This window comes from Hippocampus guttulatus, chromosome 10, assembly GCF_054856545.1.
Source record: "Hippocampus guttulatus isolate MCC_2025c chromosome 10, RoL_Hgut_1.0, whole genome shotgun sequence".
Taxonomy (NCBI): Eukaryota; Metazoa; Chordata; class Actinopteri; order Syngnathiformes; family Syngnathidae; genus Hippocampus; species Hippocampus guttulatus.
The window spans coordinates 20,754,581-20,771,027 of record NC_141270.1 but is presented as its reverse complement, the minus strand read 5'-3'; the positions used below and the strand labels follow the sequence as shown (position 1 = coordinate 20,771,027).

The 16,447-nt window shown below is 43.7% G+C and overlaps 1 protein-coding gene across 3 annotated transcripts in view; it reads left to right on the top strand.

Moving 5' to 3' along the window:
* nvl (nuclear VCP like) overlaps positions 1-16,447 on the top strand; it is a 91,608-nt gene that overhangs the window by 62,007 nt on the left and 13,154 nt on the right. For all 3 annotated transcript variants that reach the window (XM_086121654.1, XM_086121653.1, XM_086121652.1), the window contains 6 exons: positions 1,560-1,679; positions 3,320-3,419; positions 5,764-5,870; positions 9,056-9,132; positions 13,677-13,768; positions 14,975-15,072. In XM_086121654.1, the coding sequence (XP_085977780.1) occupies positions 1,560-1,679; positions 3,320-3,419; positions 5,764-5,870; positions 9,056-9,132; positions 13,677-13,768; positions 14,975-15,072 (594 nt within the window). The remainder of the gene's footprint in view (positions 1-1,559; positions 1,680-3,319; positions 3,420-5,763; positions 5,871-9,055; positions 9,133-13,676; positions 13,769-14,974; positions 15,073-16,447) is intronic.

The window sequence follows — 16,447 nt, the reverse complement described above, 5'->3', positions numbered from 1 at the left end:
AAATAAGCATATGACAGTTATAACAAGTCACAAGACATAACGTAATGAGGGGGCTGATGAATGGAAAGGGGGAGGGGGGACCGCAACGCGGCCCGTCCTACCAGCTGCACGGTCCACCGAGCACTCCGCAGATCATTCCACGTCGCGGGGGAAAAGAATAGGAGCGATGAAGACGGTGATGATAAGGATGTGTATGCGCGTGTGATTGTCTGGTTGTGTATGCGTGAACAGGCCGCAGCTGCTTCGTCAAGGTCTGCTCATGGAGACAGTCCTGGCTTATCAGTCCATGGCCGAGAAGGAGGGGTTGGTGGTGGGGGCACTAGCTTCCGTGCATACCTTCCATCCAGGAGAAAGGGGTCCAAATAGCATTGTTTGTTATGGAGGGACGGCCACCAACAATTTCAGGTGGCCTTGAGTCCGTGGCTGTATCCCTTCACTGGCGCCGATCAGCCAAATCCGCAATTACTTTCCAAAGCGCAGATTCAACTTCTCCAGTTGAAAACCATCATGCGGAGACGCTCCAAAACCACATCCACTTTGCGGTTGAGCTCAGTCATCGCTTGAGTCTGAGTGTTGTACATCTGCGCCGTGCCGTCCCCAACAAAAAAAAGACCGGCAGCTTCTTGACTTCCAATAAAGCTGCTCCCGTCATTTGAATTTTACGATAGATCAGGAAAAAACTGCTAGCACCAAACAGCAGCATACCTGCTATCAGAAAGTCCGATAATGTCTTCCTCCTCCTCAACGGACAGTATTGACAGGCACACCATTCTCCGCTCCTCCAAGGATCTAGGGCATAGGTGTCAAACTCAGGTCCTGGAGGGCCGCTGTCCTGCATGTTTTCCAAGTCTCCCTGTTGGAACACACCTGATTCAAATGATCAGGTTCAATGTCAGGCTTCTGCAGAGCTTGCTGATGATCTGATCATTTGAATCAGGTGTGTTGCAACAGGGAGACTTGGAAAACATGCAGGACAGCGGCCCTCCAGGACCTGAGTTTGACACCCCTGATCTAGGGTGTACCCAGCAGCAAAAGTCCCCGAGGGGCAAGTAGGCTCCCCACTGCCTGCTCTTCTCGTCGAGAAAATTTTGTCGATGGCATAGAGAGACCAGCCAACCAATTCCATGTTTGTTTTTAGGATGAAAAATACGACAGGAAGCTAGGAATATTTCGATACCTGGCCCAAAATGAATATACAATGATTGGCTAGATGGAAAAAACAGAGCAATTTGGCAACCCAGTTCAGATTAGCAGCAGGTTAACATTGTGTCTGTTCTGGACATGTTGCGCCGATTACTGTAGATGAGAGCACATGCATGCTTGGTATAAGTTGGTCTCTCCTTCTTCGGATCGATAACGAGTAAGCATCATCAACAGGGAACTGGAAATTCAAAATCCGAATGACCCAGGAGATTAGTCTCTGTTCGAATTGATTCTTCACCACCACTACTTGGTGAAGAGTCAGGAGTCCGATATCAGTTGAACAGAATATAAATTGCCTATACAGTATTTGCTTGAAATTTGGATACACTTCCTAATTGTGCTTTCTATTTGTACAGTATGTTGGTGAAAGTGAGCGGGCTGTTAGACAAGTCTTTCAAAGGGGCCGCAATTCTTCTCCTTGCGTCATCTTCTTTGATGAGATTGATGCTTTATGTCCTCGACGTTCAGGCCATGAGGTGAGAAAATATGTACTAAATATACAGTAGGTACAATATCAGCACACCAGTGACTTGCCCTTCAAGGGCAAGTCAAGTAAAAAAAAAATTCTATGCTCCCCCACTAATCCAAACATGATATTCTGATTAATATCTTACAAATTCTCAGTTTGTGAATGTCATATGACCAAACACAGAAAACAGGCGAGGCGGGATTGGTCGTTACCTGAGCCCTTATACAATGTGATGTCATTTTCAGTCGACAGCAAGTGGCAAAATGTAAGATGGATAAAAACTGATGGATTTTGCCGCTTAATTCATGTTCCACAAATCCAATATTAATCAGAAAGCTGTTTGGACTCATGGGGTCACATAGAATATATTATTGACTTGACTTTCCATTTAACATTTACAAGTTTTATAATAGAGTACAGTAAATTTCAAAATTTACGCAACCTTTTCATCCATCCATTTACTTCTGCTTACTTGAGGTCAAATTGCGGGCGCAGCAGCTTTAACAGAGAAGCCCAAACTTCCCTGTCCCCGGCGACTTCATCCGAAGCATTCCCAGACAAGCCGGGAGACATTCTTTCCAGTGTGCCTTGGGTCTTCCCTGGGGCCTCCTCCTGATGGGAGGTGTCCAGAACACCTCAACAGGGTGACGTCCAAGCATCCTAATCGGATGCCAAGCCACCTCATCTGGATCCTCTCAATGTTGAGGAGCAGTGGCTTGACACTGAGCCCCTCCCAGATAAGTGAGCTTCTTACTGTATCTCTCAGAGAGGGCCTGGACACCCTGTGGACACTCATTTCGGACACTTATATCCGGAATTATGTTCTTTTGGTCACGACCCACAGCTCGTAACCATAAGTGAGTGTCGGAACCTAGATCGACCTAATTGAGAACTTTGCCTTTTGGCTCAGTTACTTCTTCACCATGACAAACTGATACAGAGTCCGCATCACTGCCCCGATCAGCCAGTCGATCCCCTGTTTCATTCTTTTCTCACTCGTGAACAAGACCCCAAGATTCTTGAACTTCTCCATTTTGGGCATAATCTCTTCCCTGGAGATGCAACTCCACCCTTTCTCGGCTGAGGACCAAAGTCTGAGATTCGTAGGGCTATGTTTCAGCCCAACTGCTTCACACTCCTCTGCAAACCCTTACTGCAGGTTTCCAAACGGGTTCGGGGATTGCCGCCACGACAGGCAACTTGGGGCTACAGTTCCGGTCAGCCACCTCAGCAGTGGAGGCGCGGAAGATGGTCCGCTCGGACTCATTGTCCTCCGCCTCACCCGGAATGTGAATGAAGTTCGACCGCAGGTGGGAATGGAAAGTGAGAGTGGGGACTCTGCTCGTTGTTCCTTGCAGGCCCTCAAATTACGTTTGGGTCTGCCTGGTTGGGCCGTTTTTTTTCCCTCCGCTATCAGAGCCAGCACACCATTGTGTGAACAGTTGACTGCTCTTTTCAAGCAGGTTTCCAAGACATACGGCCCTAAATCCAATTATGTGTACCCCACCTCCTGCCCAAAAAGAGCTGGGATAGGCTCCAGCACGCCCCACGACCCTTGTGAGGATAAGCGGATTAGAAAATGGATGGATGTTTTTATAGTGATGCATGTACTGTATGTCTGCATTGAATTATCTTGTCTATCTTCAGTCAGGAGCCAGCACACGTGTGGTGAACCAGTTGCTAACAGAAATGGATGGCTTGGAAACTCGCCGACAAGTCTTTATCATGGCTGCAACCAACAGACCAGGTAATGGTCCAGATTTTGTCCAGCCTGTTGGGGGAAAAAAAAAAAAACTTTTTACTTGCTGACTGTATGGCCAGCCCATAAAATACCCTCAACATCAGGGGTGGGCAATTATTTTCCAGGGGGGGGGGGGCAAATGAGAAGCAGAAAATATTGTGGAGGGCCGGGCCAAAAGTTAGAAATAGAAAATAAAGAAGATAGCACTATGTCTTTGTATGCCAGTAATAATGTAACATTCTCCTCCACCATCACACTCAGCACCGGTTCTCCTCAAGGATGTGTACTGAGCCCCCTATTGTTCACGCTCTACACATTTGACTGCTCTCCGACTCTTATTAGCGGTCCAGTTTGCGGAAAGTTTTTAACATGATAACAATCAAACCATTCTAGGAAATGTTCATTTACTCGAGCCACAAGCAATTCACTCTGAGCATGGAAATTGCCAGAATCGGTCTGAGTAAGAATCGCTTCCTTGTTTTTCAAAGTCTCGTAGATTTGAGTCTTTCCGACTCCAGGCGTCTCCTGAATGTTTCGTACTTTGTTACCCGCTTCGTTTAATCAGATACATATCACTTTCCCTTCCATGGTCATTACTCTCTCCCTCTTTCTTCGTCTTCCCCTCCCTCCCTGTGCTCTGCAACTTTTTTTAATGTCGTCTACCTCTTTTTTGGGTAAAGTTGATGCTGGTTTTTATTTCTTGGACTTCCCTGGTAAAAGTGTCAAGTCGTGAGTTTGTTGAGTCTATTATCATCTTGACAAATCCTTTGAAATGTTCCTGTTGTTGTTGCAAGAGCGCCGTAAAAAGCTATTTTTGTTGCTGGAGTAATTCGTTTACTTGAGTGAGGGTCAGGAAATCCTCATCCTGCTTTGTGTCTTGCTTCTGTTTGGGTGGCATTTTGTCGGGTCTCGTTGCTAGCCAGTTGTATGCTAGTTTGTGACGTGTCCAGTGGGCTTGCTGCTGGGTGTTTCTAACGTGGCAAGTGGGGTTGCCGGCTCCCTCACGCTCGCTGGCGTTCGGCTGGTTGGTCTCTGGTGGTGGGTTCCAGCTGCGTAGCGACTTTTCGCAATTAGCTTCCGTGCTAACGTCCGCGGTTAGCTTCCGTGCTAACGAGCTAGCGTTTCGTCCAACCCCCTCTTCACGTCGCCAATTTCTACACACGCGCTGCCACCATGTTTCGCTCTGTTCTTTACTTTCAAATGTGGGAAAGCTTCACACGAGAGAAATGTTGACTTTGCTGTTGCTGCTCCTTCTTTCCGCTCTGCAATGCGTAGCAACTCACACTTCCTCGTAGCTCTGTGGCCTCCTCGTAGCTCTGGCCTCGTGAACCCTTGAAGTAACTGCGCCACCAGGTGTTGAAATACCCGTCATTACAAGTCCAAACGAAATGAATGCAATCAAACCTTAATTGTGCACTAATCTTCGGCGGGCCAGATTAAAAAGACCAACGGGCCGGATCCGGCCCGCGGGCCGTAGTTTGCCCACCCCAGTTGAGTCAACATATACCAGAAATTGGCCTGAGCCAGTTGTGTCTGTCCAAACACTGAACCGAAGATGGTACTTTTTTGTGGTACGCGGCAATTAGGGTTGGTACCGCTGAGCACCGATTCACGTGAAATCAAAATGGTACCAAATTTCAGTTCCAAAGCACGTCTTTATTAGTTGTCACTGTGCCTCAGTGGAAGAGTTGCTGATTTTCCTTGGGTCACTTGAACGTAGTGCATACTCCAGCGTAATGACATCACCCACTCACACAGGCTTTCACGCACTAATTATACCTTTATACCTACCTAATCGAACCCGACATGTTAAAAATGTCTTTTAAAAAAAAAGTAGTGAAGTGAAACATTCAGTACACCTGTACTTAGGTAAACATTGATATGAGGGAGTGAAATTTGAGCTGGGACAGAGTTGGTGATCACAAAGGGGCAGATGATCTTAAATGGTGGCCTATGATGCCCAAATGGCAAATCGTGAAAAAACACAGAGAACTTGATTGGCCCACTGCCCCTGTTTATTTTTCTCCAAATCATCCCTCCCCCACCCCAGTTTGTCTGTTCATGGCTCAACCGTTTTCAGAAGCTGAGCCATGATGCGTCGTTACCCGAGCACTGAGAAACTGTGATGTCATTTTCAGTCAACAGAAAGTAAGAAAATGGCCGATGGACATCATCAGGTCGATGATACTGCTTAACTCATTTTCTACAATGTCTGCCAGCTGGCAATCTGTCCAGGATGTGCTCCGCTTGTCATAGTCAGTAGTGCTGGTCAAGTTGTTGAATCACCAGAAAATAATGCTTTTTTTGAATTTATGACACTAAATAGTTCCTTGTTTCCCCATCATGCCAGATATCATTGATCCTGCTATACTGAGACCAGGTCGTCTAGATAAAACATTGTATGTTGGTATGCCACCTCCAGCTGACCGCCTTGCAATTCTGCTGACCATTACAAAGGTACGTTAAGGATCTCACTTTTAAGCAGATGGTGCACAACCACTTTTTACCCAGTATTACCAAGTTTTATTTCCACATAGACTGCATGAACAGCACTATACATTACGTGCAGTTTTAAATTGTGTTGATAAACTTGACCTTCCCAAAAGCCTTTTTATTGTACCTTTGTCCACATGTCTATATGCTTCAAAGTCTGGTTCAGTTCTGCAAAACAGTCAAATATTTATCCAGAATTATGCCACAAGCTTATTGATGCATATGAAATGCATCTGTTCAAGATTAAACTTAAAGGACCATTTAACCAAACAGTATCGGTGGATGTAAATATTTTAGCCTGTTTACAGCGCCTTGAGAAAGTATCTAAGCACCTTGAACGTTTTGACCTTTTGCAAAATGTCAGCTTTTAAACATAAAGATATCAAATAAGATTGGTTCCACTGGGAAGTGGAAACAACGTATATGGTCTTTGAAACTAACCTTTAAAAATGCGAAAAATATGTCCAAATTTGAAAGAACTTTCAAAATGGTGAACTTCCTGTTAGATTTAGCATATGGCAACAAGAGCCTTTTTTGTAGGTCTTACATATTGGTCCAAATTTTCATAGATCTTGGTGAAACATACAACTGGGGCTTCTTCGCCATGGCAACAGCATCTCATGAAAATTACAAACGTATTTCAACATCACGAAATACTAAACACGCATCCCAGCAATAATGAGGTCGATCTGGTTCACCCGCTCAGAGAAAAACATCAAAGATCAAGACATATTTCCTTTAGCTAATCAATCGGTGGCACTACCACTATGATAAAAAAACGTTTGTGGATGAATTTTTCGATGAAATGTGTTTTTTTATATCACAGAGATAACCCAAGGAAACACAAAATGTAATTTCTAAATGCCAATTTATTTGGACCAAAAAAAAAAAAAAAAATTCCAAACCTACCTGTCCCTGTGTGAAAAAGTAACATTAGAACCTAATAGTTTGTGCCACCCTTGGCAGCAATAACTGAAATCAAATGTTTGCGATAATCGGTGATGAGTCTTTCACATCACTGTGGAGGAATTTTGGCCCACTCTTCTTTGCAAAATTGCTTGAACTCCACGATATTGGAGGGTTTTCTAGTATGAGCTACTTCTTTCAGGTCACACCAGAGCATCTCAATTGGATTCAAATCCAGACTTTGATTTTGGCCACTCCAAAATGTTATTTTATTTATTTTTGTAGCCATTCAAAGGTGGAATTGCTGGGGTGTTTCGGATTGTTGTCCTGCTGCATGATCCAAGAATACTTGAGTTTGAGAGCACAAACTGATTGTCACATGTTCTCCTTCAGGATTTCTGGGAGACAACAAAATTAATTGTCCCCTCAATCACAGCTTGTCGTCTCGATCCAGAGGGAGCAAAGCAGCATAGACTTTCACAATGCTACCACCATGCTTAACTCTTGGCTTAATGTTATTTTTGTCAAATGCTGTGCCATGTTTTTTGTCAAATCTAATGGGCCGCACATATTCCAAAAAGTTCAATTTTTGACTCATCAGGCCACCGACGTTTTTTTCAAGTCTTGAGGATCATCAAGATGTCTTTTGGAAAACGTGAGACGAGCCTTTTTGTTCTTTGTGGACAGCAGTGGTTTTCCTTTGGGAACTCTCCCATGGATGCAATTTTTGGCCAATGTCTTTCTTATGGTCGGGCTGTGAACACTGACCTGAACTGAGGCCAGCGACGTCTGGAGTTCTTTGGATGTTGTTCGAGGTTCTTTTGCAACCTCCTGGATGAGTCATTGTCCCACTCTTGGAGTAATTTTAGCTGGTCGACCACTCCTGGGAATGGTTGCCACTGTTCTCGGTTTTATCCATACAGTGACCCTTGCTATATCGCGCTTCATTTATTGCGGTTCTTAACCTAGATTCGATCGAACCCCAGAGGTTCGGCGAATCGGTCTCAGGGGTTCGACGGAGCCTCTGCCATGGAGGTTAAGATACACCTGACTCAACATGTCAATTAATAATAACACGCCCGCTTGGCCATCAGGCTTCAGATGATCACATTACATTGCTTGTTCAATCAGTGCTGCGGAAAATTCCGTTTGAGGAGAAGAGCAGGCAGTGGGGAGCCTACTCGCCCCTCTGGGACTTTTGCTGCTGGGTACACCCTAGATCCCTGGAGGAAGTGGAGAATGGTGTGCCTGTCAACAGGTATGCTGCTGTTTGGTGTTAGCAGTTTCCTGATCTATCGCAAAAATTTGGAGCGTCACTGCAAGATGGACAACAACTTGGAGAAACTGGAATCCGTGCTCAAATATTGAAAGAAATCGTAGATTTGGCTGATCTACGCCACTTAAGAGACATAAGGCTGTCTTAAATTGTTGGGCAGCCTGCTACCAAAACAATATCTGCTATCTCGACCTTCGATGAAAGTACGCACGGAAGCTAGTCCCCCACCATCACCCCCTCCTTCTCGGCCATAGACTGATATGCCAGGACTGTCTCCACGAGAAGACCTTGACGTACCAGCTGCGGCCTGACACGCACACACAACCAGACAATCACTCGCGCTTACACTCCCTTGTATCACCGCCTTCATTATTTATGTCTTGTGACCTGTTGTAACTGTCATATGTTTGTGCAGGAGTTTTTTTGCCGAACTCAAATTATGCTCAAAATGAGGATAGTTCGAGTGTGTTTTCTTTTCTCCCCCTCTCCCTCCCTTGTGGTTTCTTTCTGACTTCCGGGTTGAGTGAACGCTGGCGCATTTGGCTGCCGCTGCTCAACCCGTATTGTGTTTTATTGTTTTTGTTATTGTAAAGTGTCCTTGGGTGTCTTGAAAGGCGCTTATAAATAAAATGTATTATTATTATACACTTACACAAACATTCCTAGAGGGGAGCCAACCCTCCTTTGCAGTTTTACACTTTTGATGTTTTTATTGAACTTTTTAAAAAATATATTGTGTGGTCTGTATAAAACATTTATTTAAAATATAAATGATTAATAGATCGCTGAAAATGTCCAATAATTTTATATGATAATCAAATTTTAAGGAAAAATACAGAATGGGATCTGTATCATTGTCAGGATGTAAAATGACCTTTATTGAGATATACATGCACCTCTAAATGAAATTATGTGATGATCTTTTTGTCAAATTTTTAAAATAAACATCTTTTTATCTATCCTGTAGAATGGAACCAAACCTCAGCTGGAGCAAGATGTTAGTCTGGAAGAGATTGCATATGATGAACGCTGCGACTGCTTCACGTAAGTTTCAAATGGAAATGTCAGCATCTCACATTTCATGAAAGGCCCAGTGCTCCAAAGCCTGATCTGTACTGCTAAATTTGCATAACTTACCACAGGGCTTCTGTAAAATGTTTTTTTGCTCACTGCTGCTCTTAAACATTTGGCTTCAGTCACACAATGTGTCTCCCCCCAAGGCCACATTCCTCCAGGTCCACTTGAGTTTGCCACAGTAATAATTTGAACTTTTCCTGCCTCGTCAGTCTCAGGAGGGCAAGCGTTTTGTGAATATGCACATTAAGTTCCTTTACAAAAACAAACTTCAGTTATTTCAATCAACATCTTAACAGGTCCATTAACATTTCAACATAGAACATCTTATCTTAGAACATCTATATCATTTTTGCATCCATTGAATTTATGTTCTTTGGAATTTTAATTTTCTTTGAACAATGTCATAATAGCCACCTAGTAGCAATGTGAGACGGGCCCACCATCTTGGTTATATTTTCTGAAAAAAAATAATAAAACATCCAATTTGCACTACAAAACCTCTAAAATCTCACTTTTTCAGTGGGCATTTTCACACCTTAAAGGACCCGAAAGGGGCCGACCAACTTTCTCCCCATGATTCTGGCGAAAGCATGGCTCTTGTCAAGTCCATCAATTTGACATTCAGACATTAAACACAAGGAGGAGACAGGAGACTCAATTCTGGTACCAGGGGGGAACGAGGAGAAGCGTGGGTTTCAGTTCTCTGCACGTCACCCAAGGATCTCCCCGCTCGCCCTCTCATTTATTGGGAATCTAATCATGGGTGTGATTGGTTACCTGTTTTTCAAACTTGAACCACCAGTACATTGGCGCCTTTTCTGGCTGGTCTACATCGAATTAGCATGTTGTAGACTTTGCGGATGGTCAATGTCGTCTGGGCACGACGGGTGTTCTCAACTCATCTTTTGTTGCTCAACCGCTGTTCCCGAATTATTCATTCCCCTTTTGTGACCGAGTGTCGCCTTCTCCCCTATGGTTGTCCACCTGTATTGACGTGCTAATTGTGGACTTCAACAGTCCCCCGGCCAGATGGCCGGTGCCTTTGTGTGCAGGCATTTGGGGGTGCTGGATACGCACCCAAACACTTCGATGTGCCCAAATAAATGAAACTTTAAACACGATACAATTTTGCTCATAGATTACTCTAACAGTCTTGGAATTCTCTTGTGCATAATTGGATCCTTTTTTTTAACCTATTATCAGGAGGTTGGGTCAAAAACATTTGAATTACAGATATTAACCTATTCAATGACAGCCATTTTCAGTGGTCACCCCTCTTGAGTGCAAGCCTATTACAGCATTTTGACTGTTTTTTTCAGAACCCACAGAATATTGTGTTCTACAATTATTTACAGATCAAATCTATCGAATGAAAGAATACATTTTCACTGGTAAAAACAACTTAATTCCACCTTTTCCATTCTCTGGTCCTCAACCAGTTCTGCTGTTTCCCCTTTGGGTGCCATAAACTGAAACATCAGATGGTGCCCTCACCCAAAAATTTGCTGTTAACAGAAAGTGAGGATGTGCGAAGCTGACTCAACGGTCGTTTTTCTTGCTGCCAGTCCTGGAGTGGCACGAGAGACTGGTCCTCACAAGCAAAACATGTTGACGGAGGCATGCGTGGATACAAGCAAACTCATGTTGATGTCACATGCAAGCGCACACGGCTTTGCTTGTTAATCTCTCTGTAACTGGGCATAGTTGTCATGGTTTGTTAAAACAAAATTCATTCATTAAATTCTAAAAAGCAGAATGACACAAAAGTTCTTACATCTTGACATTTCTAAACACTGCTTTTTACTTGAAGGTTGTTCCCGCCTGCACCATGAATGTGTTGATCAAGATTCTGGACACATGTGCATTGCACTTCATGAAACCATGACTGTGGACTGCCTAACAAACAATGACCTTCAAGTCATGTTGCATAATTGTCATAGTGTGGAAGTGCCGCTTTGGAAGATGGCCATCAAATATAAGAAACAATTCCCTAGTAACTCTTTAAAAAAACAAAAAACAAAGATGGCAGAGCGTTGATGCATGACAAGCGCACTTGAGATTGCAATGCATTCCCTGGTGCAAATTGGTTCCTAATGGACGCTGGTGTCATACACTGTGCTTATTCTCTATTCAAATATAAATCTGGTTCATTCGCTGGGGGAAAACCATCAGGGGAAAATATTTCTTCCCTTCAGTCAGTATGTGGCTCTGCTACTATGATATTAGGTTTGAAGACGTCTTGACTCATCAATTGTGTGACGAGATATGATCATGTGAGTCAAGTTAGAGCAGATTTTGTAGTCAAGACGACGCCAAATTTTAAAGTACTGTACATTCCAAATGGTGGATGATATGTTAGGTTTAGCATATGCTCCAAGAAACTTTTTTTGTAGCTCTTGGGCGGTAAAATAAACGCTAAAATTTTTGTTGCTCTAGGTCAGGGGTCGGCAACCCAAAATGTTGAAAGAGGACAAAAAAAACCAAATATGTCTGGAGCCGCAAAAAAATAAAAGCCTTCTTTAAAACTTAGAATGAAGAAAACACATGCTGTATGTATGTACTGTTATTCATTCCTTTGTTGTGTGTTCACAAACGCCCCCATATAATTTATTTTGTAATTTCCTCGCTTGATTTTTTGTTTTGGTGCATTATTTACGCTTTTCTTAGTGTCAGTGAAGTGATCATTAATTTCCGTTTTTCTGAGGCTGTCTTTGAACGCCTCTCGAGTCAAACGAGAAGAGAGAAGGCACAGAGTCGGACGCGGACACGTCTGTGTTTGTTGAGACTGTTAAAAGCATCAAGTGTACGTTTTAAAAACCAACACCACAGCTCTCCTTTTTCGGAGCTGCAACATGTATCTATATCTATTTGAGCTATATTAGACTATTATCAAAACATTTTTCCATTTTCAAACATTTTTTCTAAAGCTCCAGGGAGCCACTAGATGTCGCTAAAGAGCCGCATGCGGCTCTGGAGCCGCGTGTTGCCAACCCCCGCTCTAGGTGACACATGCAACTGGGGCTGCAGTGTTAAAAACCTCTAGGGGGTGCTAGTGAGCCATTTTATAAAACTTGCACAATAAACTCATAAAATATTGCTGGTTTGGGGAGGTCTGATGTGTGCGCAAAGTTTCATGAGGTTTTGTGAATGTGAAGACCCTGGAAATCAGGGTTGTTTTATTGACAAACACATCATTGCCTTGGCAACAGTGTTTTGTGAAAATTGCCAACCTTTGGGGTGCAACATCAGGAAGGCTTAAAGACTGCCAAGCAAATATGAAGTAAATCTTGTTAATCTACTGGGAGAAAAACATCAAAGCATCAAACATTTCCTCTAAACAGTAGTCTCGGGGTGCGACATATACCTGCCATAGGCCTTGGTCAAACGTACCGGGATTGCTTTTACTTTTCCACTGTAGGTGGTGCTACAAAGCCATTTTGTTTGCATTTTTTATGACAGCTTTAAAGTGTCACATTACTATGTACTACACCTGTGGGGGCATGTCTTTGTTCTCTTTCACGCCACCCTTCCCACTTTAGCATCTGCATGCTATTCTCAGTTACGTCAGCTTTCCTCTATTTTAGCAGCGTGTCTTCACAAAATCAGTCAGTCCGCATTTTTGGATGCCCTGTCCATTTGGGAGAAAATTAAAGACTTAATTGTGCCTTGTGGTTGTGAAAATACGGTGATGGAAAAGCGCCTTTTGACTTTCTGTCCCTTACCCAGTGTTCCTTGAGGCAACAAATGTTCTGCTTTTTTGACCTCGGTTCAACACAATCTGAGTAAGGATACATGTACCGAAACAACAGCCTGATTACACCCTTAATATATGTGCCGAATTTAAGACAGCCCTGATAATAAGACGACCCCCTCTTTTTCAAGACTCAAGTTTGAAAAAAGACTTTTTGAACACCAATTTAATTTTTATACAGAAAAGAATTACAGTACATCTGAAACAAATGATTATAACAATATATTTGAGAGGAAAAGCATGTTGTTTTGCCTCATTCAAATCTTAATATCTGAACGTTTAAATATGTAAACGAAAGTGCAATCACATTCGTAAATGAATGGCTTCTGGTTTTTGAAATGTAAATTACATCATAACTTCTGAGGCAGCTGTCAGTTAACCTGGCCGATCTTCGACCCACTTTTCTCCAGATTGTCGCTACGTTTCTCCATTTTCTGTTATCTCTTCTATTATTTTCTTCTCTTTTCTTTCTTACTGCTATTTTTTATTTTTCTTCTTCGTGCTACCACTATTTTTATTTTTATTCTTCGTGACAGGGGTTCACTTTGGCTTGGGGAGTCAAGTTCAGCATTCACTTCAAGGATATCTGGCGCCGTCTAGCGTTGTGAATGGGTATAACGTCTAGACCCCGAATATAAGACGACCCCCACTTTTTCAGTCTTATTTCAATGCAAAAAACACCGTCTTATATTCGGGCCAAAACGGTATCTACCTGCCTGTCTGTTTCTTGATCCTAAATGAATCTATCTGTTTGGTACAGTGGTGCTGACCTGACTGCGTTGGTGAGGGAAGCATCAGTAAATGCTCTGAAGGCCCACCTGAAGTCCAGCTGTTTCCAACCTTCTTGCTCAGGTAAGTTAAATCTTGTTTATTCTCTTTTATAATGGCATTTGTCAAACCACCAACATGCTGAGAAGACCAACTTAAAAATAAAATCTTCCCAAATTTAGTCATATACGTACATCAGTGACGTGATTTATTTTGGAGTTTGTGGCAGCACTTGGGGGCTGACTGGACTCATGTTCCTGACTGAAGGTTTGAGCCCAGTTTAAGTTTAAAGTGCCATCACATACTATTGCCACCAACATCAACATGTCATCCTGACATCGTGTTCAATTGCTAATCATTCATTCATTCATTTTCCGATCCGCTTTGTCCTCACAAGGGTCGCGGGGGGTGCTGGAGCCTATCCCAGCCGCCTTCAGGGAGTAGGCAGGGGACACCCTGAACCGGTTGCCAGCCACTCGCAGGGCACACAAAAACGAACAACCATCTGCACTCACACTCACACTAAGGGACAATTAAGAGCAGAGGTGTCCAAAGTCGGTCCTCAAGGGCCGCCGTCCTGCCTGTTTTCCAGCTCTCCCGGGAGCAACGCACCTGATTCAAATCATCAGGATGCTTCTAATAATGCTTCAGAGCTGGCTGATGATCTGATCATCTGAATAAGGTGTATTGCGGCTGGGAGAGTTGGAAAACAGGCAGGACGGCGGCCCTCCAGGCCCGGAGCTGGACATGCCTGATTTCGAGTATTCAATCAGCCTGCCATGCATGTTTTTGGAATGTGGGAGGAAACCGGAGTACCCGGAGAAAACCCACGCAGGCCCGGGGAGAACATGTAAAGTCCACACAGGAAGGCTGTAGCCGGGATCTAACCCACGGCCTCTGCACTGTGAGGTCAACGCGCTAACCACTCGCCCACTGGGCCGCCCCAATTGCTAATCAAGGAACCAAAACCCCCCCCCAAAAACAAACAAACAAACTCCACTGACATTGCAGAATGCGGTGTCTGTTTCCAGTGTCAGCAAGTAATGGCTAGCTGCTAGCCGTCTGACTAATTTTGACAAGCAATTTAATAAGCAAAAATGGCGATGCACACTTCTGATGCTGACAGCCTGACACAGTTGCATTAAAAAGTACTTTATCCAAATACGTGATTATTTGATAGAATTTTCAGTAGGGTGTCCAAATACCGAAACATTCGATTTTGTCAGTGCTTACAATGGAGAAAATAAAGAACAAGAAATGAATACTTGTGGGTGATTTTGTTTCATACAGGTCACACATTCTCCCCTGGACCTGTCGCTGATATCAGAGTGAGCAAAAAGAATATGGAAGAGGCCTTTGGAAAGATTAGACCATCTGTGTCAAAAAAGGTAAGCTTAAAAGTAGAATTGGCTCACTTGGCTGTATGTCTTGCAGTTGAAAGAGTTCTTATTCATCCCTTTGTGGCAATTTCACTCCCAGCAAGGAGGTTGTGTCCCCCACTATGAATCATTCCTTAGATTTTTTTTTCTTAATCATTCTAATCTGGGCATCATCATACATGGACGCGAAACATCACCGTTTGACACCCCCAACAACACATAAATTAATTATAGCAGGGATCAGTCAATTCTGGCAAGGAAAACCATGGAATGCCTATTTAAAGTGTCAAAAGCACAAAAGGGAATGGTTTGGGAAACTACCATACGTTCTCCAGAATTGTGATGGAAGTATGGAGATGCTCCAATGTTTCCAACTCTCACTGGAGCAGGTCGCAGCTGAGTGTGAAGCAGCTGGGATGGAAATCAGCACTTCCAAATCTGAGACAATGGTCCTCAATCGGAAAAAGGTGGTGTGCCCTCTCCAGGTCGCAGATGAGATTTTGCCCCAAGTGGAGGAATTTAAGTATCTTGGGGTCTTGTTCATGAGTGAGGGTGGAATGGAGCCTGAGATCAACAGGCAGGTCGGTGTAGCGTCTGCTGTGATGCGGACTCTGCATCGGTCTGTCGCGTTTTTTTTTACCGGTCAATCTACATTCCTATTCTCACCTATGGTCATGAAATATGGGTTGTGACCCCCTACACCCCTAAAAAATCCCAGATATGGAAGCGCCCAAAATGAGTTTCTTCCACAGGGTGTTTGAGCTCTCCCTTAGAGATAGGGTGAGAGGCTCGGTCCTTCAGGAGGGACTCTGAGTCGAGCCGCTACTCCTCCACATTGAGAAGAGCTCCATGAGGTGGCTCAGGCATCTGATTAGGATGGCTCTTTGACGCCTCCCTGGTGAGGTGTTTCGCGGACGACCCAGGACACACTGGAAAGATTATGTCTCCCGCAAATACCTTCCGATCTCTCTGGAAGAGTTAGAAGATGTGGCTGGGGAGAAGGAAGTGGCTTCCCTGCTAAAGCTACTATCTCTGTGACCTGACCCCGCCCGGATAAGCGGTAGAAAATAGTATGGTATGGTTTAAAATGCCTAACCATAATCCCACTTCGCATTGTGGCCAATGGATTGTACCGCATGGTAAAATCCAATTCAAGTGTCTTGCACACCTACACCTGTGCTCATGTGCTCTTATTCTTCTTCTTTCTTCTCCTTCTTTTTCCTCTTTTGCATCTTTTTGGTTCATTTGTGGATTGCAGCTCTTTGGTGCATACCGTCACCTATTGTACAAGAACCACAAAGTGTGTTCATATGTAGTCAACGGAAGCAACCCTCCTTAGATTCAGCCCAATGAACAAACACAGGAGACAGGTGGGTTTGTGTAA